General features: G+C 45.9%; 2 protein-coding genes across 2 annotated transcripts; both read left to right on the forward strand.

The window, feature by feature from the left end:
• Nucleotides 1-10,178: 10,178 nt before the first annotated feature.
• Nucleotides 10,179-13,199, forward strand: LOC311151913 (uncharacterized protein; the record flags this gene model as incomplete). Its single annotated transcript, XM_084202626.1, has 3 exons — nt 10,179-10,457; nt 11,728-12,172; nt 12,274-13,199. 3 exons carry the CDS (start codon nt 10,179-10,181, stop codon nt 12,555-12,557), a joined length of 1,008 nt encoding a protein of 335 aa, XP_084058752.1. The 3' UTR covers nt 12,558-13,199.
• Nucleotides 13,200-13,389: 190 nt separating this feature from the next.
• HEY2 (hes related family bHLH transcription factor with YRPW motif 2) lies at nt 13,390-24,815 on the forward strand. Its single transcript, XM_084202552.1, has 5 exons — nt 13,390-13,621; nt 14,776-14,854; nt 14,958-15,041; nt 17,615-17,696; nt 22,538-24,815. Exons 1-5 carry the CDS (start codon nt 13,539-13,541, stop codon nt 23,218-23,220), a joined length of 1,011 nt encoding a protein of 336 aa, XP_084058678.1. The 5' UTR covers nt 13,390-13,538; the 3' UTR covers nt 23,221-24,815.
• Nucleotides 24,816-27,436: the final 2,621 nt, after the last annotated feature.

Here is a 27,436-nt window from a genome sequence, read left to right on the forward strand (position 1 = left end):
AGTCAATTGATATCTACCACACCAGCAGTAAAGGGCCCTTGGGAAAAAGGAAACCAGGGAGTAGGCTGGTTGTTCCTGATCTAGGCGTGCTCTCTGCCAATACAGCATATTTTCTAGTGTGTTTTACAATTCAGTTTAAATGACTCAGCTAAAGGGTTTTGTATAACTTCTGACCACAGCCTAACAGTTCTCACAGGAGGTAATATTTCCTAGTGTTTGGCATGAGCTTTTCTCCTTTTCATCTAAGCACTTGTGCTCCTTTAGCAATCCTTACCCACTTCTATCCTTTCTTCATGCTTACAGGCTACAACTTTGTAAGGTGTTACTGGATCCCTCAACTTCCACTAAGCCCTTCAACATACAGTTGAATATTCATTACTGTTATTACCACATTACTGTTATTACCACATTCATTACTGTTATGAAAGTATTTAGGCTTTATCTAGCTGTCCTAATCTTTCCCATAAACCAGTCTTTTAAGTCCAACAGTGGGTTGAGTTATTTTATGTGAACTCCCTCCCGTTTGTCAACAGCAATCTGCAACGTTCTGATCTTTGAATCACTGGATTGTCGCAGTGCTGACAAGGTACTTTTTTATAAGTAATCAACTGCTCATTTGTTGCATGTTACTAATTGCACTTAATTCTACCTCTGTTTTTTCCCAGTTTCATTATACTCTCCATATTACAATGTTGTGGTAAGCAGCACCAGACAAAATTGGATTCCTTAGTCGGTCAGCAGCAAAGGTAATTGACATAAATATTTAAAACACACCAAAATGTGATCTATGAAACAATTAAAACCCTTTCAGAAGCATCCTCTCTCTAACCTAGTCTCCTGGTAAACTGAACTTAAGTGGCTGCAAAGCAACCAAACAAAAACATTGCTTTTCATTTCTACCAATGGGAAATATTGCCCCTCTCTGCTCTATATTCTTGTTCCTCACAGAGTGAGTAGATATTTTATTAAGTACAGATTTAAACACAAAAAGATTTTCCAAGCCTTGGATCCAGTTTCAAGCAATTACACACTGGCTGGGTGTAACTCAATGCAGGATCACCCAACTGGAGAGCAGAACAGAGAAGGCTCTTTACAAAGAAAAACAAAAGTATTCCAAGTGTTCCACCTCACACAGAATTCTTGAAAAATGTGCTTCTCCCCAGAGATCCAGGGTTGTTTGTCTCATTTGAGGGCTGAGTATCTTCCTATTGGTAGTAGACTGGCAAAAAAGGAGAGGGCTCAAGATGCAGGGTGAATGAAGAGCTGTCCTGAGCTGACACCAGAATATCATGAGAACTCCTGAAGGCTGCACCTGTGCCACCTAATAGTGCTGTCTGCTGGACACTGGACCCCTGTGTCCAGCTATAGTAAGCAGGATGTACTCACCTGTCTGCTCTCCAGCAGCACTGGCAGCAAACCCTCTTTGCAATCAGGGCAAAAAGTTTCAGTCATGTGCCTCAGTCTGCCCCCAAAGCAGCCTTTCTAAGAGGGAATAAGGTTCTTAAGACTGGTAGTCTTCTGGTGATACTGCAATGCTGTCTCTGAGGAACTCATCTGGAGAGAATAAGAACTGGTATCAGTCCTCTGGGTGTCAGATAAACAAAATTAAATGTGATTTTTTTAACACTAAAACCAAGTCTAGAATAAGAAACTAACTAGCTCTGAGTAGATGACACCAAGTGGTCACAGCAAAATTTACATTTATTATTATTGCAACATTTTGCAAAATTATCACCCTTTGAACTGGAGTTTTGCAGCATTGCCATTTGAACAATTTTATTTATTATGTGGGAGCCATTAAGTCTGGATATTTTGAGTCTAGGAAGAACACTCAATCTGTTTAAAAGTAGAAGGGAAAGTTCAACATTAATTACTACCATACTTAAAAACTGACTTACTGTATATTGACAAGATACAGATTTTAAAGCACCAGCTATTCAGTAAATTAGTGACTGATGAAGTGATTTATAACTAGACCATGTAATGGTGCTAATATAGAAATCAATGAAAATGTTCCTATTACCAAAATACCAGAGGTCTTGGTATAAGGCATTATGTGTCTTCTCAAACCTACTGAAGTATAAAATACCAGCAGATTGGTTACACCATTACTTTAGAACAAGAGTTTATCATACCCTGTGCTCTAAGGCTCATAATATCTCTCACAAGAGGTATTTGAACATGTCTTGACTGAAGAACATGTTTATTGACGTAGGAAAAGAGATGTTGGTGCCTTTTCTCATCCATTACAGTTTTGTATGTGATGTAGGGACGTATGAGCAGTACCAAAATGTATTTTTAAAAGTTCGTCATCTGCTGGAATGTGTTCTGTTAGGATGTTTTCTTTTCTTCCTTAGATGACTCTGTGAAATACTTGCCTAGTCATTTTGCCAGCAACCATGAAACACCAGCAAAATATTACAAGTCTAGCCAACCCAAGACTGAAAAAACTGGCTATAATGAAAATTAACTCAACAGGTTCTCCCACTGTTTGTGGAGGGCTTGATTTTTTCCCAACTAAAGAGTCTTAACCACTTCAGGCACGTGTGAAAAAGGAGATGGGTGTGATAGGAAAGAAAATGCTCTCTATGCCCACAGGGAAGGGAAAGGTGAGAAGCAGCTGTGTGGACTAAGGCATTTGTGGGCATGTGTACTTTGTACTACCCCTGACCCTAGCAATGAAATTCTGTTGTCTTTCTACACAGAGTTATCATCCCTCTAAATATTTCCTGTATTGACTCTGATACCTGCACAAAGCATGTTTTGAATTGAAAAACTGTGACCTGAACAAGAAGGCAAGGACAGCATGGAGGGCACACAAAGGAGGGCAACCAATGCCAACCCCCTTCTTCCTGAGCCTTCTGGCTGGGCTAAATGGCCTGCCTCTGACATGACAGCATCTGGCTGCATCAGGAGGATTTATTCCCCTGTGCAGGCCTGCTCCACAAGTGTACAGCCATTTCACCTGCTGAGCTACACTTTATAGACTTGTTATGCTAAAAACACTCTTTGCCCTCCTGTTCACTGAAATGTACCCCTCTTTCTCATGATTCACCTTGCTTGGGCTATGTTTCCTGAGCTCCTCAGGTTGCTTTCTCTCATTCTCATGCCCTATCTGCTGTTGCCAGATCTTCTACATTTTAAATAAATTTATATGCTCTACTTAGCATCAGTCCTGTAGTCTCCTTACTTCCCATTTAAGATCAATACAGAAGAAATTAATGGACTACACAACAATTCCCTCGGACACTCCTCTCCAGACCATAATGCATTGCTGGCACCTCCTCTTTATAGCTGGTCTGTTAGCTGTCTTTCTCTCTTTACTGCAGTGCTTTTATCTGAGATTATTTTAATTAGAAGAAAGTTAAAATTCCTGGAGAAACTCTGCATGACCGAGTAGTCCTGGAAATCTAAATATGTGTTACTTGTGCTATGTTATGTTTTACCATATGAAACAAATGAGAGGCTGTTTTGTTAATAACACACGGGATGGACTTTAGATGATGCCATGGACTTACAGAACACAAGGACTCTGCCTTTCTGTAACCACAGCAAAAATCTCACCCTATGTGAAACTGTGCCCTGAGCCCCTGAGCTCTGCAGGGTACCTGGTTTCAGAAGCAGAGCATACAAGTGACACAAGTGACACACACCCACTGTGTGGGTACTAACCAAATTCAAACAGGCAGGTGCCCCGGTAACTGCCTCCAGCAGGGCAATTGCTCTGCATGACAACTCCTTCTCCTTAATGCCAGCAAGAATATTTTTCCTTGTTCTCCTTATTGTCAGACTCCCTCTCACAGCAGGAAGGCTTGTCCCCTCTGGCAGGAAGGGAGCAGCAGGGAAGTTTCTGTAGCTCATCCCTCTCACCTCTCTCTTCCCTGACAGAGCCAGTGGGCTGCTGTGCCAGCTTGGAATTCCCCTATCAGGGAAGAAAAATCCCCTCTGATTGCAGGAACCCAACCTCCCACAGAGATGGATGGGTGATGGAGTTTAAGTGCCACTGCTCTGACATGTCACCTCACAATAAAACTTCACTCATGCTGAAGTACCTCAGTGTGCAGTTTCCAGACAGAAGGAGCTCCAAGGCTGAGGGGAACATTTTGACATCTTAGGGACATGGACATACCTAGTAATCCTGGGTGCACTCGGGGTTTACAGCACCTGTGTTTAGGCCCAGAGACAATTTAAAGGTAGTGCAGGAGATAAACTAGCACTGCTATTGTAATATAACTTGTTAAAAAAGGGAGCTAGTCTGCACTGGGGAGCACCTGCTGAGCCTGGAAAATCAGTATGGTGAATCTGAGCAGATGTCACAGACAATCACCACAGCTCTCATGTGGGAGCCCTGAACAGGCACTGCTAATCCTGAGTGTCTGGAAAATTCACCAAAAAGCTTCAGAGACTGCACACATAAAATGGGGAAGGCAGGTAAGTCTGGATTGAGCAGACTACCAGAAGAAGGGAGCAGAGAGTATGGTAAGAGAAAAGGCAGGGGCGAGGGAGGGCTGGAGAAGGGCCAAGATGTTAAATGCAGTGTGTCTCAGGCAGAGTAGGAATGAGTGGTCCAGAGGCAGTGACAGGAGCAATGTGGCCAGAGCTATTAACCAGGAGGATGAACTGAATTGCTTTTCTAAAAGCCCAGAAACACAGAGAAGAGATGTGCTTGGGAAGCCAGGCAAGAGCCCGAACAAAGGTTAGCCTACCTAGCAGAAAAGTCAGATTATTCTCTGCTTTTGCAGGAAGATCTGATAGCTGCACTTGAAGACAACTTTCACATCTAAGCAAACAAGAAAGCAGAGAAGACACCAGCATTATAAGCCTTTCTCTCCAAGAGAGAACTGATATCCTCAGCCTTGTTCAAGGAAGCAGAGAAAACGAGCTTTAAGAAAGAAGATCAATATTGACTGTGCAAAGGACAAAGATGGGAAAAGGACATATGAAGAGGGAGAGTCTATCAAAAGAGACCTCACGTAAAAGCCATTCTGGGAAGTCATTCTAGCAATGACTGGGAAGTCATTGCTAGAAAGTTCTGTCAGCTGCAATCCAGAAGACATCATCAGGCTGTTCCCAGAGAAGGAGCTAGCAAAAAGGAAGGCAGGATGCCTCATGAAGAGCAGTAGAAAATAAAGCACCAGTCAGAAACAAAGCTAAGGAGAAAGGTTTGCAGAAGGCCAGGGCAGCTTTCCAAGTAGAAGCAATGGCCTCAAAGAAGAGAAAGTTTCAGAGACCTGAGATTCGGCTCAGAAAATGAAGTTAACGTCTTCAGTTAAAGGTCAAAAACAATACAACAGTGGCTAAGCTGGGGGCTGAAGGGAGGAAACATGAAATAGCAGCGTATGATTTTAACCTTTACACCAGGATAAAAACACCTGGGCACCTCATGGTGTTTTGGCAGGGGGGTGTCCATTTTCTGTAATTCCGGAAGGGTTACAAAAACACAGAAAGGATCAGCTCAGGCGGGACCACTGCATGGCATCTATTCCAACCCCCTGGCACAGGCAGGGTCCCCTAGGGCACATTACTTAGGATTGTGTCAGCTTTTGAATATATCCAGGGAAGGAGACTCCCAGGGTGAAGCCTGAGGAAGTGCTGCCAACCACCTCAGGCCCTGTGATGGAGCTCGAAAAGGGAACAGCATAGGATCAAAAATGGCACCTCCACCCCTTGCAAAGGGGAGAACCAGCACTTACACAAAACCAGCAAGCACCAAAAGCAAACTGCTCTCACAGTAATTTTAAGTGTGCTTTGGTTAACATCTGCCATAAAAAATGAAACACAAGAAAACAACCTACCAAGCAAAGGAAAGCATTTAGCATTTTGGAAAGCCTTCAGTCTGCACAGAATTTTTTATCCCTTTTACCAGAAAGAACAGCGGACACTTTTTAAGTCACTGACAATGAACACTTTTTAAAGTCTGACCCATCCTCAGAGCTGCAGAGCTTTCCTCTTAAAGTCTGATCTATCTTTGCTGTAATAAGACATATTTCTTTTCAACCACGTGTAATAAAAAAGATACACTGAATAAAATTAATTAGAAAGATGTTAAAATAAAATACTACCAAAGTAATATAATATTTTGAAGGAGAGAAAAATGTTTATCACTATAAATCAAATATTGTTTTTCACAAAATTGTTTTCTTTTAGAAGTAAGAAGAAAATAGGAATTAGGCCCAGTTCCTGCAGAGAGAGCTTTTCAATTTCCTTCTTGAAGCAAAAGTCATACCCAGTCAACAAAGGTTTTCCTGATTAGGCTCAGCAGGATCAAACATGATAGTAACTAAAGAATCCTGAAAAAACTTGTTTAAGCGCAGGCAGTCTTAAGACACAAGACTCATCAGAATGGAACAGAGACAACTTCTCTCCCTTGGACAGCAGGTGACAAAAGGGAACTTCCTGTAGTTTAGGTCAACTGTTCTCTACATGGACATACATTCATGGCAGTATGCAAAACTTACAGTCTGGGGAAAAACAGTTTCTCTTTGGCTGAAAATCCTGATCCAAACTTCTGTGGTGTAAGACCCTGGCTCTTGATTGAATGTATGCCTGTTTAATTTGTGTACAAATTTTACCAGTTGAGTATTCATGCTTTATTTCAGAGACTTGGAAGATGTTTCCATTAATAATTTTTTATTTCCAGAGATCATAACTTCTTCTACTGACAAGCAGATGTTTAGTGTGTCCTTTTACTTACCTAGCTTTGCAGGATCTGTAGTTTCAAAGTCCCTTCTGAGTGCCAATAGCACTACTGTTACTGAGGAAGTTTGCAAAAATACCATGGATCTATCCAGAATATCTGGGGCTGTTTATTTCTATCACATGCACAGTTTATATAAAGGAGTATTTTTAGAGAATTAGGTGAAGTGCTTTATTATAACAGCTAGGTTTGAAGCCTGGAGATGATACACTATTTTCCTTCATAAATAAATCTTGGATAAAACTTTAGCACTCCCTGAAAATTGGTTCCTTCTTAACTCTCTGGGAAGCGTGGGGTTTTTTATCTGAGAGGAGCAACCAACAATAAAACTCAAATAATGACAATTCTCCAATTTTTGGCATCCAAAAAAGCAAAAAAAAAAGGTCCATTCAGCGTGAAAAACATAAAAGAAATAAAGGAACATGCTGTTAAAAGCTGACAAGGAAGAAGGAACTGAAAAAGAAAAAATAAAAAGAAGATGGAATTGCTTTAGTTCAAAACCCACCAAGTTTTTATTACAAAAATTCAAGGTCCCCATTTCTGACACAGGACATGTTTATCTAGACTTGCCACAGTCACTAGTGAATTAAACCATGCCTCACCACTGAAAAAATTTATTTCAACAGAAATGAGTTTCAATGAGAAAGTGATTATGTGCTCATTTTTACAAGTACTCCATTTCCATTATAATAGGATAGTTTTATTCTTGATACAGATCTATGGATTTTAATAGCACTACCGCTAAAACAGATTAAAGTTCATAATTCATGTTGTGCAAAAAACTGTGAGATTAGGTTCTGTATATTATTGTGAGGTAATTAAGTGGCCTGATTTCCACTAGAAAAGGAAGTGCCCTAGTTCCCTTTAACACCATTGAAGCCGTTCATTAGGATGACTGAAGTTAGAGAGAGTTCTTAAATCTTGGCCCATAGTCTTCAAAGAAAACAGAGAGCCAAATCCCAGGAGATGTTCAGTGAAAGTCTAAAATACACCATGATGCCCTAATTCTCCACTGCTGCATGTCTCCCCTGGTCATGCACAGCTGGGTACAGTCGTTGTACAATATTATCTGGCAAGAACTTTGCACATGTATAGAAAATCAAGACCTGGCTTTGCAGAACGTGTATACTGAGTATCAGGCAAAATGCTGTCATTACCAAGACCCTTCACACAATGACTAAACTTTAGCAAGCAATTAATATGTCCATTTTAGTGATAGGAGCCTAAAATAGAGGCACAAAGCAAACTAGTCTAGATGGAAGTGCCGTGGAAAATCAACAGACTTAATATTTAGAGTGGATTAGTCAAACCACAAACAATTCTATGTAGACATCCATTCAAAATTAAAGCTGCTTTTATTCTAGTCAATGTTATTTTATTCTGAAAGTGAGTTAATTTAAATCAAATTGCAGACAGTTCTGTTGTGAATAAGAGCATGCAAACTGAGTTTCAATACACTTCACAGACACTTTTAATTTACACCTTTGTTAATTTAATTAATTGTCTGGAGTGCCTGAGCTCACATAGGAAGTGTGCCAAGGTGCAAAGAGTTAAGGGTGAGGCTCTCAGCTGCAGGGTTTGTCCTCTCCAGCTGCCCTTCCTTGGGGTGCTGTTCAATCATGCCTGTTATCACCAGACAGTGGGAGCCAGAGGAGGTGTTCCTGTCTTTCTGTGTCACCTACAATGTAGTGACAGCTCTCAGGGAGAGCATTTCATGCTCTGGACAAACATGCAGCACCTATTGACTAGGGGCCGGGAGGAAGCTCTCGACCCAGGAGGGTGCATTCATTGACCCCTGTAGGCACTGAAAACAGAGAAGCAGTGTGACACACTGCAGGAGATGCAGAGTTACATTTTCTGTCATCAGCCTAAAATCCCAATAGTCAGCTTCCCTTCTTGACCAAGATCAGATTTGTGGAGGTATAGCTCAGTGATAAACATTAAAAGCTGTTACTTAGAAAGGTCTATAAATACTCACTGCATCTTCCTTCCTACTTTTTTTTCCTCCATCATCTTTAGCTTGAAATTTATTGTAGCAAGTCTTTGTGCACTTTTATCCTTCTCAAAACTGAAGTGATCTATTGGAGTGATTGCATCCATCTCAGGGAATTGCAGTTTTATCAGTATCTGTGGGGTTATTGTACTACCACAGGAATCACCTGTGGATCAGGCCCTACTGTGATCCAGTGGCAAAAATCCTACACTCCAGCTTATAGTCAAATACTCCTCCACAATACAGACCTGCATGGAATGCCATGCACCCACTTCCACCCCTGTGTAGCCACGTCTAGGCAAAGCCACGTTTTAAAAACTTTTTTTTTTTTTGAGCATTATTTCCTTCAGCTGTCACACATGGTTTCCCCAGCTCTCTGCTCTTTCTTCAGTCTGTGCATCCTACCTTGGTATGAATGCAACCAGAAATAATTTTAATCATCTATTTACAATCACATCAGTGAAAAAAAGAAAAAAAAATCAAGAAGGCTTTTTCTCTTGTTTTCCTGCCAGTTAGTGGTGAGTCCATCAAGAAAAAAAAATCAAAAAAACAAAACCAGCGTCATGGTCCACAGTCGATGAATGGGAATTGCATTTCTTAAGAGTTTCCTAATAGAGAAAGTAACTTAAAAGAAGTAGAACAGCTATCCCCAAGAGTCTGCTTACTGAGTGAAGGATATGGGATGCAAATGGCTTTTTAAGAAGGAGAGAGTAAAATTTAAAAAAAAAATTGCTCCAAAACTTAAGAGTCTGAGTACCTACCGTGTTCAGTAAAGAAACTCGGGACAATCTTGAGTCCCCTTGAAGAGAGCTGCTGAGCAAAACTTCAGCTCCTTCAGAAGGCCATGCATATTTTAAAAATAGTCTTAAAGTCCCTAACTATTTAATCCTAAACGGCTCACAGCGACGTGTAAAATCCTGAAATCTCGAGGGATAGCAAATTTCATTTTCGGGAACGGAGCAGAAGAGAGTCGCTTCTCTACGGGAGCCGGCTCTCCAGAAGTAGCGAGAAATGTACTGCTTCGCTTATTTGGCAAGCCGGTTCTGGAGGCGCCCCCGCGGCTCAGCGCCTGTCGGGCCGGAGCGCCGGGCTGGCCTCGTGTGACCCACCAGGCCCCGCAGCCACCGCCAGCACCACGAGAGTAAAAACAAACAAACAAAACCCCCAAACAAGAAACCCACAAGAAAGCAGGAAGGAGGGAGGGAGGGAAGGAGGGAGGGAGAGAGAGGGAGCTGTCGAGCCTCCCCCCGACGCCCCCCGGCCGGGACAGGAACCCTGCGGGCCGCGGAGCCGCCGGTCGGGGCCTCCTCTCCCGGGAAAACGCTGCTCGGGGGACTCCGGGGGGCAAGGGTGGCCTGCAGGGAGAGCTGCCTGGCGTGGGTGGTGGGTGAGAGCGGGGGCTGTCCCGGGACCTCCAGGCTGGCGGGAAGCGACGAGTCCGCCCGGCTTTTTCCGTTTGGAGGGAAAAGCAACGGGGAACAGCGAAAGATGCGTTTCTCTGGGCTTCGACTGCGCGGCTGTCAGCGCTGCGTGACAATCCTGCCTCAGCAAGGATTCCCGGGATCCACGCTTTATGGGGCCACTGGAGAAAGAGACAGGTGTGCCGTACAGCCAGGAGCAAAGCACAAGAGCCTTGGCCCGTGGGTCGCGGTGCTGGTGCCGCGCTATGGAGCCCCTGCCTGTCGCAGCGCACCTGCCGCAGGGGAGAGCCTGAGCCCTGGCAGAGGTGCAAGGGCGTGCCTTCCTCGGTGCGACCCGGGAGGGGCCGTAATTTCTCACCCAAGGAGCAGGTAGATCTCTCAAAAATAATAAAAAAAAAAAAAACAAAAAAACCCAAAAAAACCCACACCCCAATCTGGGCAAGATGAAAACAGAAGTTTCCCGGAGGAGGGCCTGTAGAGAGGCTGCCAGGAGGATTTAGCAGCCGGATCGACGACAAGCGACGCTGACAAGAAGCTCTACTCGGGGAGGTAACCATAGGATAGCTCAGGTTTCTGTAGGAAAACAGCATGTGGGAGTTGTGCCCCAGGGGAAAAAAATACCATAAAGCAGCAGGAGCTATTTCCAGAGTGAGCAGAAATTACAAATCCAGCGGCACCGACGCGTGACATGAAAGATTTCTGTGCAAAACCCCGAGACAGCTCGGAAACGCACCAACACCCCCGGGTGATTCGCGTGCTTTAGCGGGGATTCGGACACCCACGCTCGAGCCTGTGTCCCCCCCCTCCCCGTGTGTGCAGGCGTCTCTCGAGCAGCTGCAGCCCAGGCCGGGTAACACGGACTCAAACTCAGACCTTCCAAACCTCGCCTCGCACTGAAAGGCGATGTCTGAGGCAGGGCAGCGTCCCCCGGCCGCTCCCGAGGCCCCCAGAACGAAGGTCCCGGACGGGAGCGGGCCCGGCTATCTCAGGTGTCCCCGTGTCGTTACAACACAAAAAACGAAAAATAATTTGGGGTGGTTTTTTTTTTTTGTTTATTGAGATTTTTAAAATACTCTAGAAACCACCACCACCAACCCCCCCCCCCCCCCCCCCCCCGCCTCTCCTTCGAGCACTGGAACTGCTGAGCCTAATCCCAGATTCCTAGAGCGTTTCTGCTTCAAATTGCAGTCGGGCGCCACAGGCTGCTCCTACTAGTCCACTTCTCCCGAGAGATCCCGATACTTTTTAGGGTTACTTGTTCGTGGGGATTAATTTCGTGGGTTTGGGGTTTTTTTTTGTTTGTTTTTTTTGTTTGTTTGTTTTGGGGGTTTTTTTTTGGTTTTTTGTTTTGTTTTGGTTTTGGTTTTTTTTGGTTTTTTGAGGGGGAGGTTTGTATTTTGGTTTGGTTTGGTTTTTTGTTCAGATCCCATAAAAGGGGCCATTGTGGGCAATACGTCCCAAGTTCCCTGGAGCTGTCTTCGCCATTCCCGCGGACGCTCGCTTCTGTTGTGAGTGAGCAGCCGCGGAGCTTTTAGTAACTCTGCAAATACGGGCATGAAAAGGATGTCCCGGTAGGGCAATGAGGCATGAAATCCCGCTGTTCCTTTACATAGTAGCAACATCCACATGAAAGGGCAAACACCCGACGTGCCACCAAATATAATTGCAGAGATGGCGGATATCGGCGTACAAAAGAGCCGGCGCCAGTTTCTCATTCGCAACGGCCCTTTGCCGCACGCACACCCGCGAACGAACAAAACCACCTGTACCTTCCACGGGATTTAACCGAGTGGAAAACTGAGTCATTGGTACCGTCGGCTGCTAATTATAAAGCAGCCGGGGCAAACTCCGCCCGCAGGCAGAAGCGGCACAGGCGCTGCCGAGCAGAGCCGCGCCGGGAAGGTGCCCGCTCCCTCCGGCCCATCGAGCTCGCAGCCTGCCCAGAACGGAAAGCCGGAGTCATCGGCTCCTCCGGCCCTTCTTCCTTCCCTCCCTCTGTCCGGAGCAGCATCGTGCTGTCGCCGCCTGGAAACCCGGAGAGGCGAGAGCAGCGCGGCCACGGTGAGGGTCGCGGGGCCACGCCGCGCTGAACGGGAGACTCTTCGCCGCTCTGTCATTTTGCGGCGACGCCGGCAGCTCCCTCCCGCCTCTCTCTCCGGCAGGTGCTGCTTGCCGGAGCCCCGGTCGGGCAGCCGCAGCCCCGGGCGGCCAGGCGGGCCGGCGAGGGGGCTGCCCCGCCTGTCCCGACAAGGCACCGAGTCGTAGTAAGGGCAGCCCCCTCACCGGTAGCCTTCAAGTCGTCTGGGCTGCTGAGCGACCGCGGGTCCGTGTGCCGCCGAGAGCCAGGAGAAGGCAGAGGTTTCGAGCTGGTGCCGAACCCTCCGCGCCCCGTCCCGGCCGCTCTCGGCCAGCGTCCGACAGCAGCGGGGGGAGAAAACGTTCCTAGGAAGGTGGTAAAGAGGATGGAGGGGGGAACAGGCAGACAGGGGCAGTCACCGCAGTTGAAAGACTGAATTTCTGCGGAGAACATAGCACCCCGAATGTATTCTGTCAGGAATCCGGAATTTGAAAACACAAACAAACGGGGTGGGGAAATCCCAAACAAAAGCAAAATAAAACCCGCCTGCTACAGCTCCGCCGGTAAGCGAGACGCTAAACTTCCTCCCAAGTCGTTCCCAGCAGGGATTATCGCTGTGCTTGGCTCCCGGCCCTGCAAGCACCCGCTAGCCCTCGGCGCGCCCGTGGAGCCCAGCGGGACGGGGCGGCCGGGAACGCGCGCCCGGCCGGGAGGGATTTATACATTTCCCGGGACTTACACAACTCTCCAACGCACTCTCGTGTGCTCGATAACACAACTCGCGGCACCGCAAGAAAGAAGACCGGGGCTGCTGCCACCGCCCGGGACTCTGGAGCACTGGGCAGGGGGCCGATCCGGCTCGTGTGCTACGGGTGGAGGGGAGCAAGATCGTCCCAAATGCCCGGTGAGAGATGGACAGCGGGGCGACACTGGCCACCCCTCTTCTTCCGGCAGCATCGGAGGGCCGGGAATCCAGTACTGCTCCTTCTCCCCACAGGGCGAGCTCTGACGGTGCTCGGAACCCCCTACCCCTCCCTCTCCGGCCCCGTGCCGGCTCCACTCCCCGCCCGCCGTGAGCCGAGGGCGGCGGTGCCCCGCCGGGCGGCCGCCCGCTCCTCCGCACTCCTCCGCGCCCCGGCGGTGGGCGGCCCCCGCCCGTCACCCTCGGCAGGGCGGGCCTTGCCGGGGGCGGGCCGTCGGGCTTGAGGCTGTGCCGCGGCGTGGGAAAGCGCCTCAGAGAGGGTTTGCTCTGCTGGCGGTGCGGGGCCGTGCTGTGCCGAGCTGTGCCGAGCCCCCCCGCACCCCACAACCCCCGGATTTATTTATCTTTGCCCCCGCGCCGTGCACACGATGAAGCGACCTTGCGAGGAAACTACCTCAGACAGCGATATGGACGAGACTATAGACGTGGGTAGCGAGAACAATTACTCGGGGTAAGTGGGGCACCGTCGGGGGCGCAGGCCGGGGTGCGCCCCGAGCTGGGGCAGGGCGAGGGGGAGACCCGGACACCCCCTTGGGATGGGAGTGGGGGGGCGGCGGCCCCCCCGAGGTCAGAGGTGTTATGTCCCCCTCCAGCTCAGCTGGCAGCTCGCACATAGCCCACCAAAAAGTAGCCCCGCGCTTGGACTGTGCGAGCCTCGAAATTACGCGCAGCACTCCAGTAGCTGTGAGCCACCGGGCTGCGGTTCATTAGCTCCGCTTAATTTGCCATTTGCAATCAGATCTTTTCCAAAATCGCTGCTGATCAGGCCGAACAACCTAAGGGAACCGGCGCCAGTGGGAAATGAGCCGTGGAAGGGATCCTCAGCAGCTGAACTTCAGCAAACCCGCCGTGCGAGCCGAGGGCGAGCAATTGGTGTTTGCCCAGGGAGGGTCGGGCTGGGCGCGCTGCGGGGACGCTGAGGGGCTTCAGAGCTCCTGCTGCCAATTTAGAGGTTCATGCGCCAGAGCCCTATCTCGTCCTCATCAGTGGCTAAATGAGTATTAAAAGATTCTGATTTTTTTTTTTTTCCGTGCTCATGATGAAATAAGAGCAACTTTGTAGTCATGGCTAGTATAGTTTTAAAAGCAGATTTTGAATTCTGCTCCTGGACAATGCAACAGCGCCAGGCTGGGCACCTGGCATCGTACTTGACCATCTACTGACTATGTAGCAATGGGCAGCAACGTCAAAACCCAGCAGGCCTGGCAGAGGTTGTGTCATTGGGTATGACCACTCATCACTGCTGTTGCCATATAGAGATGGTTCATGTGGATTTGGGCCTGGTTCTTCAGCCTCTACTTGGTAGGCAGGACTTTATACGCAAAGAAAATGAAATCTGCGCTGGATAATGAACTGTCTACAGAAGAGGACTTTATTTCCTACAGAGCGCTGGAAAATTCAAAATATCAATTCAAAATGTATGCTGGGGCAGTCAAAACTGAAATGCATTGCTGTCTTCAAAAACACTGTGCAATGCAAGGCCCATCTTAAAAGCATTGAAAATGGCATTAGAGGGACTATGCAAACGTAATATGGTGACCTAAGGTGTCTTCAGAGAGTGGTGTCAAGTTGTGCAACACCTGATGTACTTTTATTGTTTCGCAGGCAAAGTAATAGTTCTGTCATTCAATCAAATTCCCCAACAACAACATCTCAGATCATGGCCAGAAAGAAAAGAAGAGGGGTATGTTTCATTTAATTATTTTTGCATTTGACAATTTGCATGTGTGCTGTCATTTTGCCCTCCATTTTTATAAACTTAATGTGTTTTGTTTTTTTGGGAATAGATTATAGAGAAAAGGCGCCGTGATCGTATAAATAACAGTTTATCAGAGCTGAGGCGGCTTGTGCCAACTGCTTTTGAAAAACAAGTAAGCTTTTTTTTTTTTTTAAATATAAATTCTGTATCTCATCTGGCAATGTTAGTTCTCTTGTAAATCTCATTAAAATAATACTGTACATGTCCTGATCTGGCACAAAGCAGGCATTTCAATAAAATGCTTTGTTGTGGGAAAACTATTAGAAACATAATTCATTATAAGGCTGAAAAACATTTCCATTCTTTGGCTTGTTTTTCCCTTAAGGGTAACTGTGTTCATGTTGCCTCTGTTCTTTCGACGAATTCCAGTAGTGGTTTTGTTAAAAATGTGCTTTACTCCAAATTAAAAAAAAAAAAAATACACAAACCCAACACAACTCCCCAAACCTGTATGTAAATTAGCTAATTCTGTCTAAATCTTTATATATAATTTACTTTGCTGCTAATTTAACAGACCTTTTTTTTCAAATCTATACTTTCTGTTGCAAGCGCAATCAGTCCAGTTTCCTGAAAAGGGAGCAGACAGTCTGGATTATTAATGTTTTAAGATTACTCTGTAGAACCAGTGCATCAGGAGGTGGAATAGGCCTGTGTTTGTCAGCTAGTGAAGTCAGTGATATATTCAGACTTTCAGTGAGAAAGTATTTAGGAAGAAGTCTGAAAGGATCCAGTTAACTTGGGCTCAGCTCCTTGGTCATGGAATTACAGACCAAGAGATTAGAATACAATGCTTTATTAAAAAAAAAAAAAGGCATTTTGGTTTTTCCATTGAAATAATTTTTTTCCATATCTTGAATTTTATTTTTTGGAGTGCTAGAAGTCTCTGAAGATTGATGGATGTGTGCAACTGACACTGTGTTTCAATAAAAATGAAATATCTGAAAATAAATAACCTGACTTCCTTGTAATAATAAAAATACCTCAGAAAGTAAAATCTGCGAGCAGGATTAGGAGGTGCTGAATGTATGTGGTAACTACGTGGCAAACACCACACCGTGTTAGGCCTATTTCATCCCTGGCCTGAGCAAAAACTGACTGGAAAAAATACATTTGAAGTATTGGTTGAGAGCATCACTTGTGTCACCTGCAATATGATTTTTAGTAACTGGTAGTTGTCACTGTGCCCTTCCATTGGTTCTGGCAAAACAGTGACAGGGATATTTTCAGCTAGATAAACAGGGGCAAGAGACAACAGTCGTTTGTCCCATTTTATTGTTTATTTCTTGAAAACCACAAACATTATAAAACAAGTCCTACAGAGCCTTTGGAAATTACCCAGCACCATGCAGTTTTTAGCTATTAGTCACTCTCACTGAGACGGCTTGTACTGTGTCTGTGGAAAAGATGAAGTCTGAGAAAGCTACAGGATGTAGCTGCATGTAAAACGGGGAATTCTGACCAAAAATTCACACGCACACCAACCTTGGTACTTTGAAAGCAATACGCAGATTGAAAAAAAGGCACTGCTGTAAAAATGAGCATGTGCTGTATTTGAATCAGAAAGTCCCACCATTTTCCCGCAATATGCCAAGGACAAAGTCATCAGTCCTTGCCCAGCTCCTTGACATTCAGCTCACTGGAGTTTCCAAGTTGGAGGTTTAGTTTCGCTTCCGCCTCCCTCCCTTCCCAAGCCACCGTGCTACTCCCGAGTGTGGCAGAGATGAGTGCTCTGAAGCACGGCTGCACAGCACTGGGTAAGCTTTGCCCACTCAAAAATGTGCAACCTGGGTGAAGCTGGCCGAGACAGTGAGGTGGCCCAGATGATAAATAAGAGAAAAAAATTGGCTGGCAGGATGCAATCCGCTGGTGGCTGCAGCTTGCATGGCCCTGATTTTAACTGATGCCAAGGGATGATCTCTTGCACTGGAATAATGTTTGTGTTGTCTAGGTGTGTTCCAGATATCCAAGGGAATGCTACCAAGAAAAACAGTTTTATTTATACATTGATATATCAATACTACCTTTTGAGATCTATTTTGTATTTTTCCAGTATCTCTTGTAGCTCTGTGAGTCCCTCTTAGTGTCAGAAAAGATTTTTACTGACAGAGGAGCTACACTCTTTCGCAGTATTTAGTCTTTGCAAAGTAGGCCTCTCACTAACTTAAAATACTGTGGGCTGTGTGGCAGTTTTTTCAGTCAAAAAATGAGAATGGAATATTCAACAACCAAATGACAAATTGCAAATTAACAGGCCACGATGAGAGGGACAGTGCTGGGTGTGTGTCCGCAGGGACACCTACCGGTAATAGCACAAAAAGTAATGTTGCAGCAGGGTCCTAATCTGTGGCCATACAGAGACCCCTCCTGCCAGCTCTCCACTTGTGTTTGTTGTTAAAAAGGAAGTCCAGAAAGTTACGTATTTCCCTCATTTCTTGAAGATGTCATCTCTACACTACCTTCAAGCCCAGAGCTTGCTGAGGTATAGCCCTAATAAAGGGAAATTAGGGAGACGGTATTAGTCCTTAGACCAAGTCTGGGAAGCAGATGCTCACGAGAGAATTAAGCAGAGAATGTCCTAATGATAGGGGAAATTGAAACCATAAGGCTGAGCTCAGTGGAAAGTATATAAAATTGAAGTTTCTAATACTCGTAAGCCTTTATTTATATGTGTCTCTTATCTCAAAGGGATCTGCCAAATTAGAAAAAGCGGAAATACTGCAAATGACAGTGGATCATCTGAAGATGCTGCAGGCAACAGGAGGGAAAGGTAAGGAGCCAAAAATTTTTTTTTCTAATATTTGGGGAAATCTCATCAAAAAAGTGCTTTGAGGAGCTGTGATAGGCGTTTCCAGATTAAAGGAGTGGAAATCAATGCTAATGGCAGGATTGAACTCGTGGGAAAGAGCTACTGGGACAAAAGAAGCACTTGACCCTGGGCTTGTGTTTGCTTTCATAACACTGTGGGAGTAAAGGCTTCATTCACAGGCAGCCCAGTCAGAGATTTGTTTGGGGTTTCCAAAGAGCACTGAAATCTGCACAGGGAGACAAAACAAATACACAAACACCAAACATAAACAGGAGGTTTGTGGCAACAATTGTGTAGCAAAAAACCTGATGCTAAACCTCATTATTGAGCTGCTATACCTAAGGAAGTGAATGGAGAAGAGCTTTAATTTATGTTTAAATATTTTCTTTGTTCTTGAAAGACTTTTCAGTTCCAGGTTAGAGCATCTCATTCACCAGAACAAAACCCAGTCTTGCTCTGTGCTGCTCCAGGTATCTGATAAAGCAGGTAGGCAGGCAGTGCTCTCTGCACTCACATTTCTATGCTATATTTGTGTGTCAGAGGCTGGCATAGCTCCCTGTTAATGGGTGCTGGCGTGACGCAGTGGCTGCACTCGCTGACCCATTAGATCAGCTGAGTGCCGGGAGTCGAGCGTACCTCGCTTGTGCAAGCTGACAGTCCCAAGGCTGGAGGCCAAATGGTTTCAGCCACCCACGAGGTGTTCTGTGTAGTCATGATTTTGGAACTTATTTGGAGCGAAAAACTTGCTGGCATTCCATAAGCATGGTCCCACGTCCTGTGCCATCAACCATGATCATGCTTTGAATTGTTGTAATGGAAACCAGCTGATTCTTCACTCACCCACTGTGCCATATAGGTAAAGGCTAGAAAAGAAACTGCTGCTTTCTCTCTCTTACTTTTTCTTTTACCAAAGTTTTTAGTGCATGACTGAATTATGCTCCTCTCCGTACCTTGCAGCAATTAAAAAACTCAGCTCAGAATCAGTGCATGCCTAACAGCAGATGGCAATAGGAAAGCACATTAAAGGCTGGTGTTCTGTTATTTGTGAAAATTAACACTAAGCTGACACACCTTTTTTCTAGGTGTTAAAGAGTTTTTTCTAGGAGTCCATTTAAGCTTAAAATTTCTGGGTAACTTGTTTGATAAGAGATGAAAGGAGTTTTATTGCCCATCAGGTAACAGACATGTCTCTTGATTCCTCAGAAAATGTACAAAATTTTAAAAGAAGGTTAACATATATATGTAAAAAGTCCTTGAGAAAGCACTGTAGTTGCTAAAGATACGCTCTTGAAAATTACGAAACTCCAGAATTGATCATGGTGGTGCAGTCTGTATTCAGGTGATTCAGATCCTCTGCGTGTCTGGGTGATGGTGCCTTCTCTGAGTGTGTGGCTGTGTGCTGGTGTTCCACAAGCTCTATCTCCCTCGGTACATGGAGCACGCAGTGCTTGGCTGCTGAGGGAAGTGCTGGCTGTTTTGCTTCATCATCCCCATGCGACGCGTGTCTCAGCTATCCCAGCCCGACCCCCATGTCACGCTGCACATTGTTCCTCTGAGGAGCTGCAGCAGCTCCCACCCCTCCTATGTTTGCACTGACGGCCGGACGGCCAGGAGGTGCACCCAAATGGAGACCTCATTTATCAGGAAGCTTCCTTCCCCAGCTTCCCCGCCCAAAAAAAGTATGCAGGGGATTTTTACATAAATGGGTCAGGTCAGGTGGCCAAGTGGGACAGGGGATGAAATGCCTGGGATGGGAGCTGCGGGACAGAGAGACATGTTGGTGGAGCCCAGCCTCTGGCTCCAGTTGGACAAACTGGATGTTGCTTGCAGTCCCAGGTCTTACAGTGTTTCTCTTACTTGGTTGGTCTCTGCTCCATGTCTGTCTTGCCCCAGCTGACACCAGCATAGCTGTGGCAGTGCGGGAAAGGATGAACTGTTGTGCGGGGAGAGGCAATGGAGGCTTATTTCTGCAATTGCCTTTCACACCATGATCCACGGTGGGTGGCCCATCACAATAATACCTGATCACTTCACAAATACTACAACTTTATCTGCTCCTTCTGTCCTAGAGATAAGAGTAATCTCACTGCATAGATTAAGAAACTGTAAGAAAAAGAGGTTTGAGAATGAGTACTGGGCAAAGTTTAAGCCTGCATTTCCTGCTTGCTTAATGTTTTACTTTGCAATCTAACTAACAGTTTTAAATACAATTTCTTAGAGTATTTTAAAAGTAAATATTTGCTTTATTTGCATTTATTTCCCTCTTTGTAATTCATCTTGTGAGCCAGAGGGATTTTTTTGTACCAGAAAAAAATGAGTTTATCATTTTTACCAGGGGCAAGCACTTTTTACTGCAGAAGGGAGAAATGGGTCCTGATACCCATATGCTGCCCTGCATTGAGGATTGTCCTCTTCCTCACACAGAAAGGAGGACATCCATGATGAGGAATGGGTGGGATTTGGCAAGTCAGGATGGGCTTAGCCACCGCTCAGCACACTGATCCTGAGGTGGGCACTGCGGGAAAGAAACCCAACACTGCTTCTGCCCCTTCTCTGCTTTTCAGAGCTGCCTCGGCAGGCAGGCAGATGCCTCTTAGGTCCTGTGCAGACTCCGCGTTTCCGCCGCCCTGACGCAGCTGTGGACAGTGCTGTGGACAATCTCCTGTTCAAATTGAGCTATTATTTTGGCCTAAGGCCAGGGCTTTCTGCTGATGGTGCAAGCAAGCACAGGGGAGGAGTGATTTGTCAACAGTGAGTTGCTTGCAGAGAACTCAGTGTGGTTTTATTGAAGCTTCACTACAAATTTATCTTGAGTGAGTGACACCTGGGTCAGTGCATGGCTTCATGTAGTTTAAGTGACCTGTGTGCAGCACAGGTGGGTTACCAGGACAGATGAGGTAAAACCAAGAGTTCCTGTTCACTACAAAACACTGGCATGTGCACATGGTGGAGGATGTTTGTGGGTTGGGAAAGAAATGAAAAACATTTTTAAGTCTCTCTCAGAAGGGAGAAGCTGGTGAAGGAGAAACCGGGAAAAGATAACCATCAAAATGTATTGGAGCCTGGGAGTCCCAGATCTCATCTAGCCTCTGTTTTCATGCCTCAGCCACCATAGGAGACTGAAAGGGAGCCAGGATCACCAGGGCTTTGGGATGGCTTGTCACAGAGCCAGCAGCTCAGACTCGGGGGAAGCTGGTGGCAACCACATCCCCCACATCTCTTCCAGTCTGGAGAGAGGGAGGCCGGGAAGCCCTGGCTTGAGCCGAGTGCTCTCAGGACTCCCAGGCTGGCTGACTTGTGGCCAGGGCTGGGAAGTGGTTCTGGCTGTGCGTCAGCCCCTCTGAAGCTGCTGGAGGTCCTGGAGCCTCCGGCACAGAAGCAGTCCCCACGCCAGGCTGACTGGCACCTGAGAAAGTGCCCTGCTATCTCACTGCTGCTGGCACGCCTGGCCTTTGCTTCTCAGGAGTTCACTCAAACCTTTGGTCACAGTGGACCCAGCAGGAAGAAAGCTGTGAGGAGTCAGCACTCGTGGACAGGAGTCCTCAACTCCTCATGCTCGTCGATCAGCTGGCTGAGCCAGAGTTTCACTCAGGTTCAGATGAGCAAGTAGACTTGCAGCAAAAGCATCGTCGTGATTTGGCAAGGTGAAGCATATAGCGGGCAGGGGATTTGGAGCAACATGGATAAATGTGCCCGAGTTAATTCTATAATGTGGGCATGCAGTGGTAGAAGCACTTCTTTCTAGCCTGAAAATTGATTAAAATGAAAAAAGCCATCTAAAGTGCTAGAACTTTTCAGAAAGGCCGAGACTATTTAATGAGAGTACATTGGCATTGCTGCCATGTGCCACCGTAAGAGGGGCACTTGATCTTTGCATTCTGACAAACATCACAGTCATGCATACCTAAAAATTTTCATTGAAAGTGAGAGGAAAAACACCATGTCAGCTTGGGAGTGGATAGGATATTATTCCCCCAAGGAGACAACATTTAAACTAAAATAGGAAAATTCCAAAAAATGGAATAGGTTCTTGTGGTTGAAGAGCTGCAAGTTAAACGCAAGATTTTATGCTCAACCCTTTTAGAAAGGGAGTATCTTTTCATGTGCATTTAATAAAACTTTTTTTCAAATGCTTTTTTGTCCCAAGCCTATGGAGCTCCAGTTGCTGTTTGTTGAAATACCTCATGGGCCATATGACTGTCAGTCTTCCATCTCCAAATTAGCAATGGCATTACATAAAACGTTTTCTCAGTAAAGCTTTTTATTGTGTGTGTGCAGAGTCATCACAAGATGTTTTTTGTTTGTAGTTAAGCAACACCGTATGTCATATTGTCTTAATGACTCTGAAGTAGATGGGACCCCGGCAGCAGCTACAACAACTATCTCACAATGTCAAGAAATAGTTTGAAAGCATTAGGATGAATGCCAGTGTAGGGAAGAAAAGGCAGGGTAGTACATGCAAGCTCTCTGATCTCCAGCCTGTTTCTTTGTGTGGATAAGCATCTCATTCACACATACAGGATCAACACTGCATTGCAGCAGCTTGCTGAGGAATTTCAGGAGAGGCATCATGTATCTTTTTAAGTGTCTTATGGACTTATTTCTTTTCATTTGTATATGGTCTGTATAAACGACTGCAGCCTATTACATTACAGGAATGGTCACAGAGGTCATTTACAGACCAGAGAAGAAACTTCTGTTGCACATCTTAACCCACAAATCGCAAACGGGAAATGCGGTGGCTGAGCCAGGACGGGTTGGCCAGCTCCACATTCAACACGTATTTTGCCCTCCCCTTGCAGGTTATTTTGACGCCCATTCCCTGGCCATGGATTTCATGAGCATCGGCTTCCGGGAGTGCTTGACAGAAGTCGCGAGGTACCTGACTTCGGTGGAAGGTCTCGACACATCCGACCCCCTGCGCGTTAGACTCGTGTCCCACCTGAGCACCTGCGCCTCTCAGAGGGAAGCTGCTGCCATGACCTCCTCCATGGTCCACCACCACCACCACCCCTTGCACCCTCACCACTGGGCAGCCGCCTTCCACCACCTCCCGGCCGCTCTGCTGCAGCCGAATGGACTCCACGCCTCCGATGCGGCCCCGTGCAGACTCTCCTCGGACGTGCCCCCTCACGGCTCCGCCCTGCTCACGGCCACCTTCGCCCACGCCGATGCCGCCCTCAGAGTCCCCTCCGCTGGCAGCATCGCTCCCTGTGTCCCTCCTCTCTCTACCTCCCTCTTGTCCCTGTCGGCCACTGTTCACGCCGCGGCAGCAGCAGCCACAGCTGCAGCCCAGAGCTTCCCCCTCTCCTTCACCGGCACCTTCCCCATGCTCCCTCCCAGCGCGGCCGCCGCCGCCGTCGCCGCGGCCACCGCCATCACCCCTCCGCTGGCCGTGTCGGCCACTGCCAGCCCTCAGCAGGCTGGCACTGGCGGCGGCACGAAACCCTACCGACCCTGGGGGACTGAAGTTGGAGCCTTTTAAGTCCCTCCTCCCCCGGCCACGCACACCTCTTCCCCCTGCAGCTCCCTCCTCTCCCTGTCAGCACACGTGCATGTGCTCGCACCCACGAGCCCGCCATCCCCGCACCCAGCCCCAGCCTCGGCACTCGCGGTGTCCTCCCTGCTCAGCCCTCACCCGAAGGCGAGCTGAGCCCACCGAGGAACGGCGCGATTATCCACGATTATCCATCCTCACTGCCGGTGTCGGAGAGGACGTGGGGAGACACCTTCTTCTTCTCTGTTTGTCATTATCCATCCTCACTGCCGGTGCCGGAGAGGACGTGGGGAGACACCTTCTTCTTCTCCGTTTGTCTTGCTGGAGGCACCCTGAGGGAGCAGCAATGGCTTTCACAACAGTGTGACCATATCGGCATGTAGACGTTTCCTGCAACATACGTAGAAATACGTAGACATTAGAACTAATAGTTCTCCAGCTATGCATCCTTGTTTGGCAGAGAGGTGAGGGATTGCATCTACCAAGTCTCCCCAGGCTAGAAAAGGAGTTCCAGTTTCATAAGTGCCTGACATTGAAAAAATAATAAATAAATATATATATATGTGTGTGTGTTCTGCTAAAACAAGTAACATTGCACAGATATGGATATAGTATGGGAGAGAGGTGAAATTCTGCATTCAGCTCCAGAACTAGGATACTTTTGCAGGGCAGATCATGCTCTTGAAGGAGAGAGGTTTTTTTAGCCAAAAGATTGCCAAGGAAGAATGTTTAGTTTGACAGGCCTAGTTCTTGCTTAGTTCACTTTCTTTGTACAGACTTGCCAAATTGTGACGTCTAGCATAACATTGGCAAAAGCAATTATCTTATCAGTGCTGGGATTAATGAACGTTTCAGCATTGCCTGTGAGCCCTGAGGCACCCATTTTTATGGCTTAAACTTGGTGCTAGCTCCTATCTGCACAAACAGTGAATTTGTTATGCACCCAGAAGTAGCCACCTATTGAAAGTGTGCACACTTGGATGGAGTTGATTCATGCCAATACAAGAGATTCAGTGTTGTAAGAGTTCAACTTAACTTATTTAGCTGCATTTGGACATTCACTTTTAGCTGATTCAGTGCAAGATCCCTCTTCTTTTCACTATCAACTTCTGGGAGAATGATCACTCTGGGTATGAATGAAGTTATGGTAGGGACGACTTTTAAATTGGCTATTAACATGCCAACATTGTAATGTGGGTTTGATTCCAAACCAAAATGAATGTATTAATGGGATGTGAGTAAATTATTTTGTCAATACCCAGATAACTAGTGCTGCATAAAGTGGTTTGCTTTCATTTTTTATTACAGTGACTTAAAATAACCTAAGTATTTTAATACAACCAGTCAAGAACTAGAGATTTTATGTAAAAAAAAAGAAAAGAAAAATAAAACACAGCATGTATTATTATGCACTTGATTTCTCTGCTGTGTGGAGAAAGCAATAAGCATTGAAAATGTTAAACATTATGCAAAATATACTCTAAAATATTTGTTTTAAAAATACTGTACCTAGTCGGTCTTTTATGCATTACTTTGTTAACCTTTTTTCTATGCAAAAGTCTTTACATATCACTAATTAAATGAAGTCCTTTTTGACTGTGTTTTACGGATGATTTGTTGCAGTATTTGTTTGCTTTTGAAGAACACTTGTGGACTCGAGTTGTTTTCTGCCCCTGATAACAAGCCTGTTGGCTGCTCTGTACTCTTCTGCTCCCCTTGCTCAGCCAGGAAACCCACCTTTTCCAGTGTGCTCTGGAATAGGCAGGGAAAAACAGCAGAGCAGCATTGGTTTTCAGGCTTGCAAACTTGCTCTGCATTGATGGTATGCTTAATGATGTAAGCATATCTGTTCATCCTGGAGAGCCCCAAAATTCATTGAGGTTTCTATGTTCAGCTTTCCATAGGGTTTAGAAGGTGAAAGTGTTAACCCAGTGACATCATTAAATAAATCCATAAATATATGGAATGAGAGGAGGTCATTTTTACAAGCTCTGGTCTTCTAATTTGACAGTTTTCACTGAGGCAAGGGTTTGCTATTGTTTCATCAGACCTGCTAAGCCCCTCTGTGGAAAGTGTGGAAAGCTCTCTTTATAGGGATGAGGACACAGTCTTACATGTCTGAATGCCAAAATAACAACCAGCGAGACTGAGGCACAGAAAAAGGGGATCACACCAGAGCCAGACAGACACTTCACCTGTCATCAAAAGCCTCAGCAGCCTCGGTGACTCACTCCCCTACCATCCTTTCTCCCAAATATTAAACCTGGAACTCATCCTTGCCTCAATTAGCTGGTCTCTGACACCTAAGTGAGGAGGGGTTGTCATTCACGTGTAAAAATGGACAAAGAGGGAGAAGAAGTCTTATAACCCCTACACTGTTAATCAACCTTGATATTCTTCAAAATAGTGTTGTCTGGGGAGAATATGACATTTTTTTTGTTAAGGGCAGAAATCCTGTGCTGCTGTTTTTGCATGTTCAGCAGTGTACAGATGAGGTATCATTCACTTTCTAAATGTGTATTTTTAAGAAAAAAGAGGGCATTAGTGGCTGGTAGATAAAAAGTGAGGTTTATTTGCATGAAAGAGCAGGTTGCAGCCAAACTTCACAGTAAGCTATTAACTATTAACTTGCCCTCAAAGAGCCTAGTAGGAGGTCCCTCGGGCATGTATCACCTTGAAAATAGGCACCCACTGACGTGGTTCCACCTAATCCACCACTACAGTCTAATTGATGTACCTCAAAACATCATTTGTTTCCCAAAATGCAATATTCTGCCTAGTTCTAAAAAAAAGCAGTTTGAAAAGACACTGATTAGGTACACACCACTGATAGATTTGTGCAGCCTGTTTTTGCCTATCCCATTTTCTCTTTCAAAAAACAGGCCAAATCCATGAGTTGCTGATGAGTCCTCTATTGCTTGTTGTGTTGGCTTTTGTTCTCCCCTATTTCTTGTTGTGTTGGCTTTTGGCCTCCACTATTTCTTGTTGTGCTGTCTTCTGGTTTGGTTTGGTTTGAATCAAATCACCTAGAGGACATGAGGAGCTCATCCTTCATGCCCGCTTGTTCCTGGGCTGTTGGGAATGTTACCTCTCTGAGAGTGGATGAAGATTTTCCAAGTGAGAAATTAACGACAAAGACACGTATTTCACGTATCTCATGTTGGAAAGACATGAGAGGGTAATAGCTTCTGCTGGCTTTGGCTGTAGCTGTGCTAACAAGTCAGAGCTGAAGGCATCTATGCAGTTTTTAAAACAGCAAGGGAAAGCTGTTTCCTTGGCATAACCGAGATGCAAAAGTTAGGACCCGTGGCTGTGCACGTGCAACCTTACTTCAGCCCTTTTCTATCTTTATTGTGCATTCAATGAGGAATGAACCTGGATGAAGAATAGTAATAGTAATTTATATAATTTAAGAGTAGATCATGGCGCCTACTACAAGAACACAAGTCAGGCTGCTTGTTCAACAGTTAGCAGTTGGCTTTGACTAACTTTTCAATGAGTGGGTTTACAACTTTAAATTCCAATTATCAGGAGGATCAAAGCAGGTTATGCAATTTCCTAGAATGTTTTTCTTAAAAGGAAAAAACTAAAAACCAATTCTGTCACTCAGCATTAGCACGCTCGAAACCTTAGCCCTCAGCAATGCAAATAAAAAGCACTTAGGCTGCTGAGAGAAGATTATTACCCTAGAGAGGAGACAGGCAACTGAGAGGCAGTGCTGCCTGTCCTCCCTTTGCTGTGATTGCGAGTGGAGGAAATCCGGCATTAGGTATTGCCTAGAAGAAAAACCGGCTACTGTGGCCGAGGGCTGAATGCATATATTCAAAGCAGAATAATCATCTGTGACTACCTCTGCCTGAACAACTGCCAGGAGGTGCCAGCTTATGCTGCTGCCTTCTTAGTGTGAACCTTCAATATGTTTGCAGCTGTTTTGAAAGATGGTACTTCAATGAGGATGCCATGAGATAAACCTGGAAATGGTTTTGGCAAATTCTTAGAGCTATTGTAAACGAGGAATCTCTTCTTTACAACAGGAAAAGGTCACAAGCATCTTTTAGTCAAAAGATGCAACATCAGAAAATACTGACACGTGAAGTGGACTTTTACCAGCACTGTAGTCACCAGCCTAATTTTTCATCTGCTTCTGTGGGCACAGATACCCTGAGATCACACAGCTGAGGACCTGAGGGATTGAACTGGTAGT

This window comes from Fringilla coelebs (assembly GCF_963513975.1).
Source record: "Fringilla coelebs genome assembly, chromosome: 3".
NCBI classification, from domain to species: domain Eukaryota; kingdom Metazoa; phylum Chordata; class Aves; order Passeriformes; family Fringillidae; genus Fringilla; species Fringilla coelebs.

What these genes read in the sequence shown, in the direction of transcription:
- HEY2 (XM_084202552.1), top strand. Translation starts at nt 13,539, where the DNA reads ATGAAGCGACCTTGCGAGGAAACTACCTCAGACAGCGATATGGACGAG. An exon ending in AGCGAGAACAATTACTCGGG is followed by an intron (nt 13,622 to 14,775) that starts GTAAGTGGGGCA and finishes ATTGTTTCGCAG; the next exon opens with GCAAAGTAATAGTTCTGTCA. An exon ending in CCAGAAAGAAAAGAAGAGGG is followed by an intron (nt 14,855 to 14,957) that starts GTATGTTTCATT and finishes TTTTGGGAATAG; the next exon opens with ATTATAGAGAAAAGGCGCCG.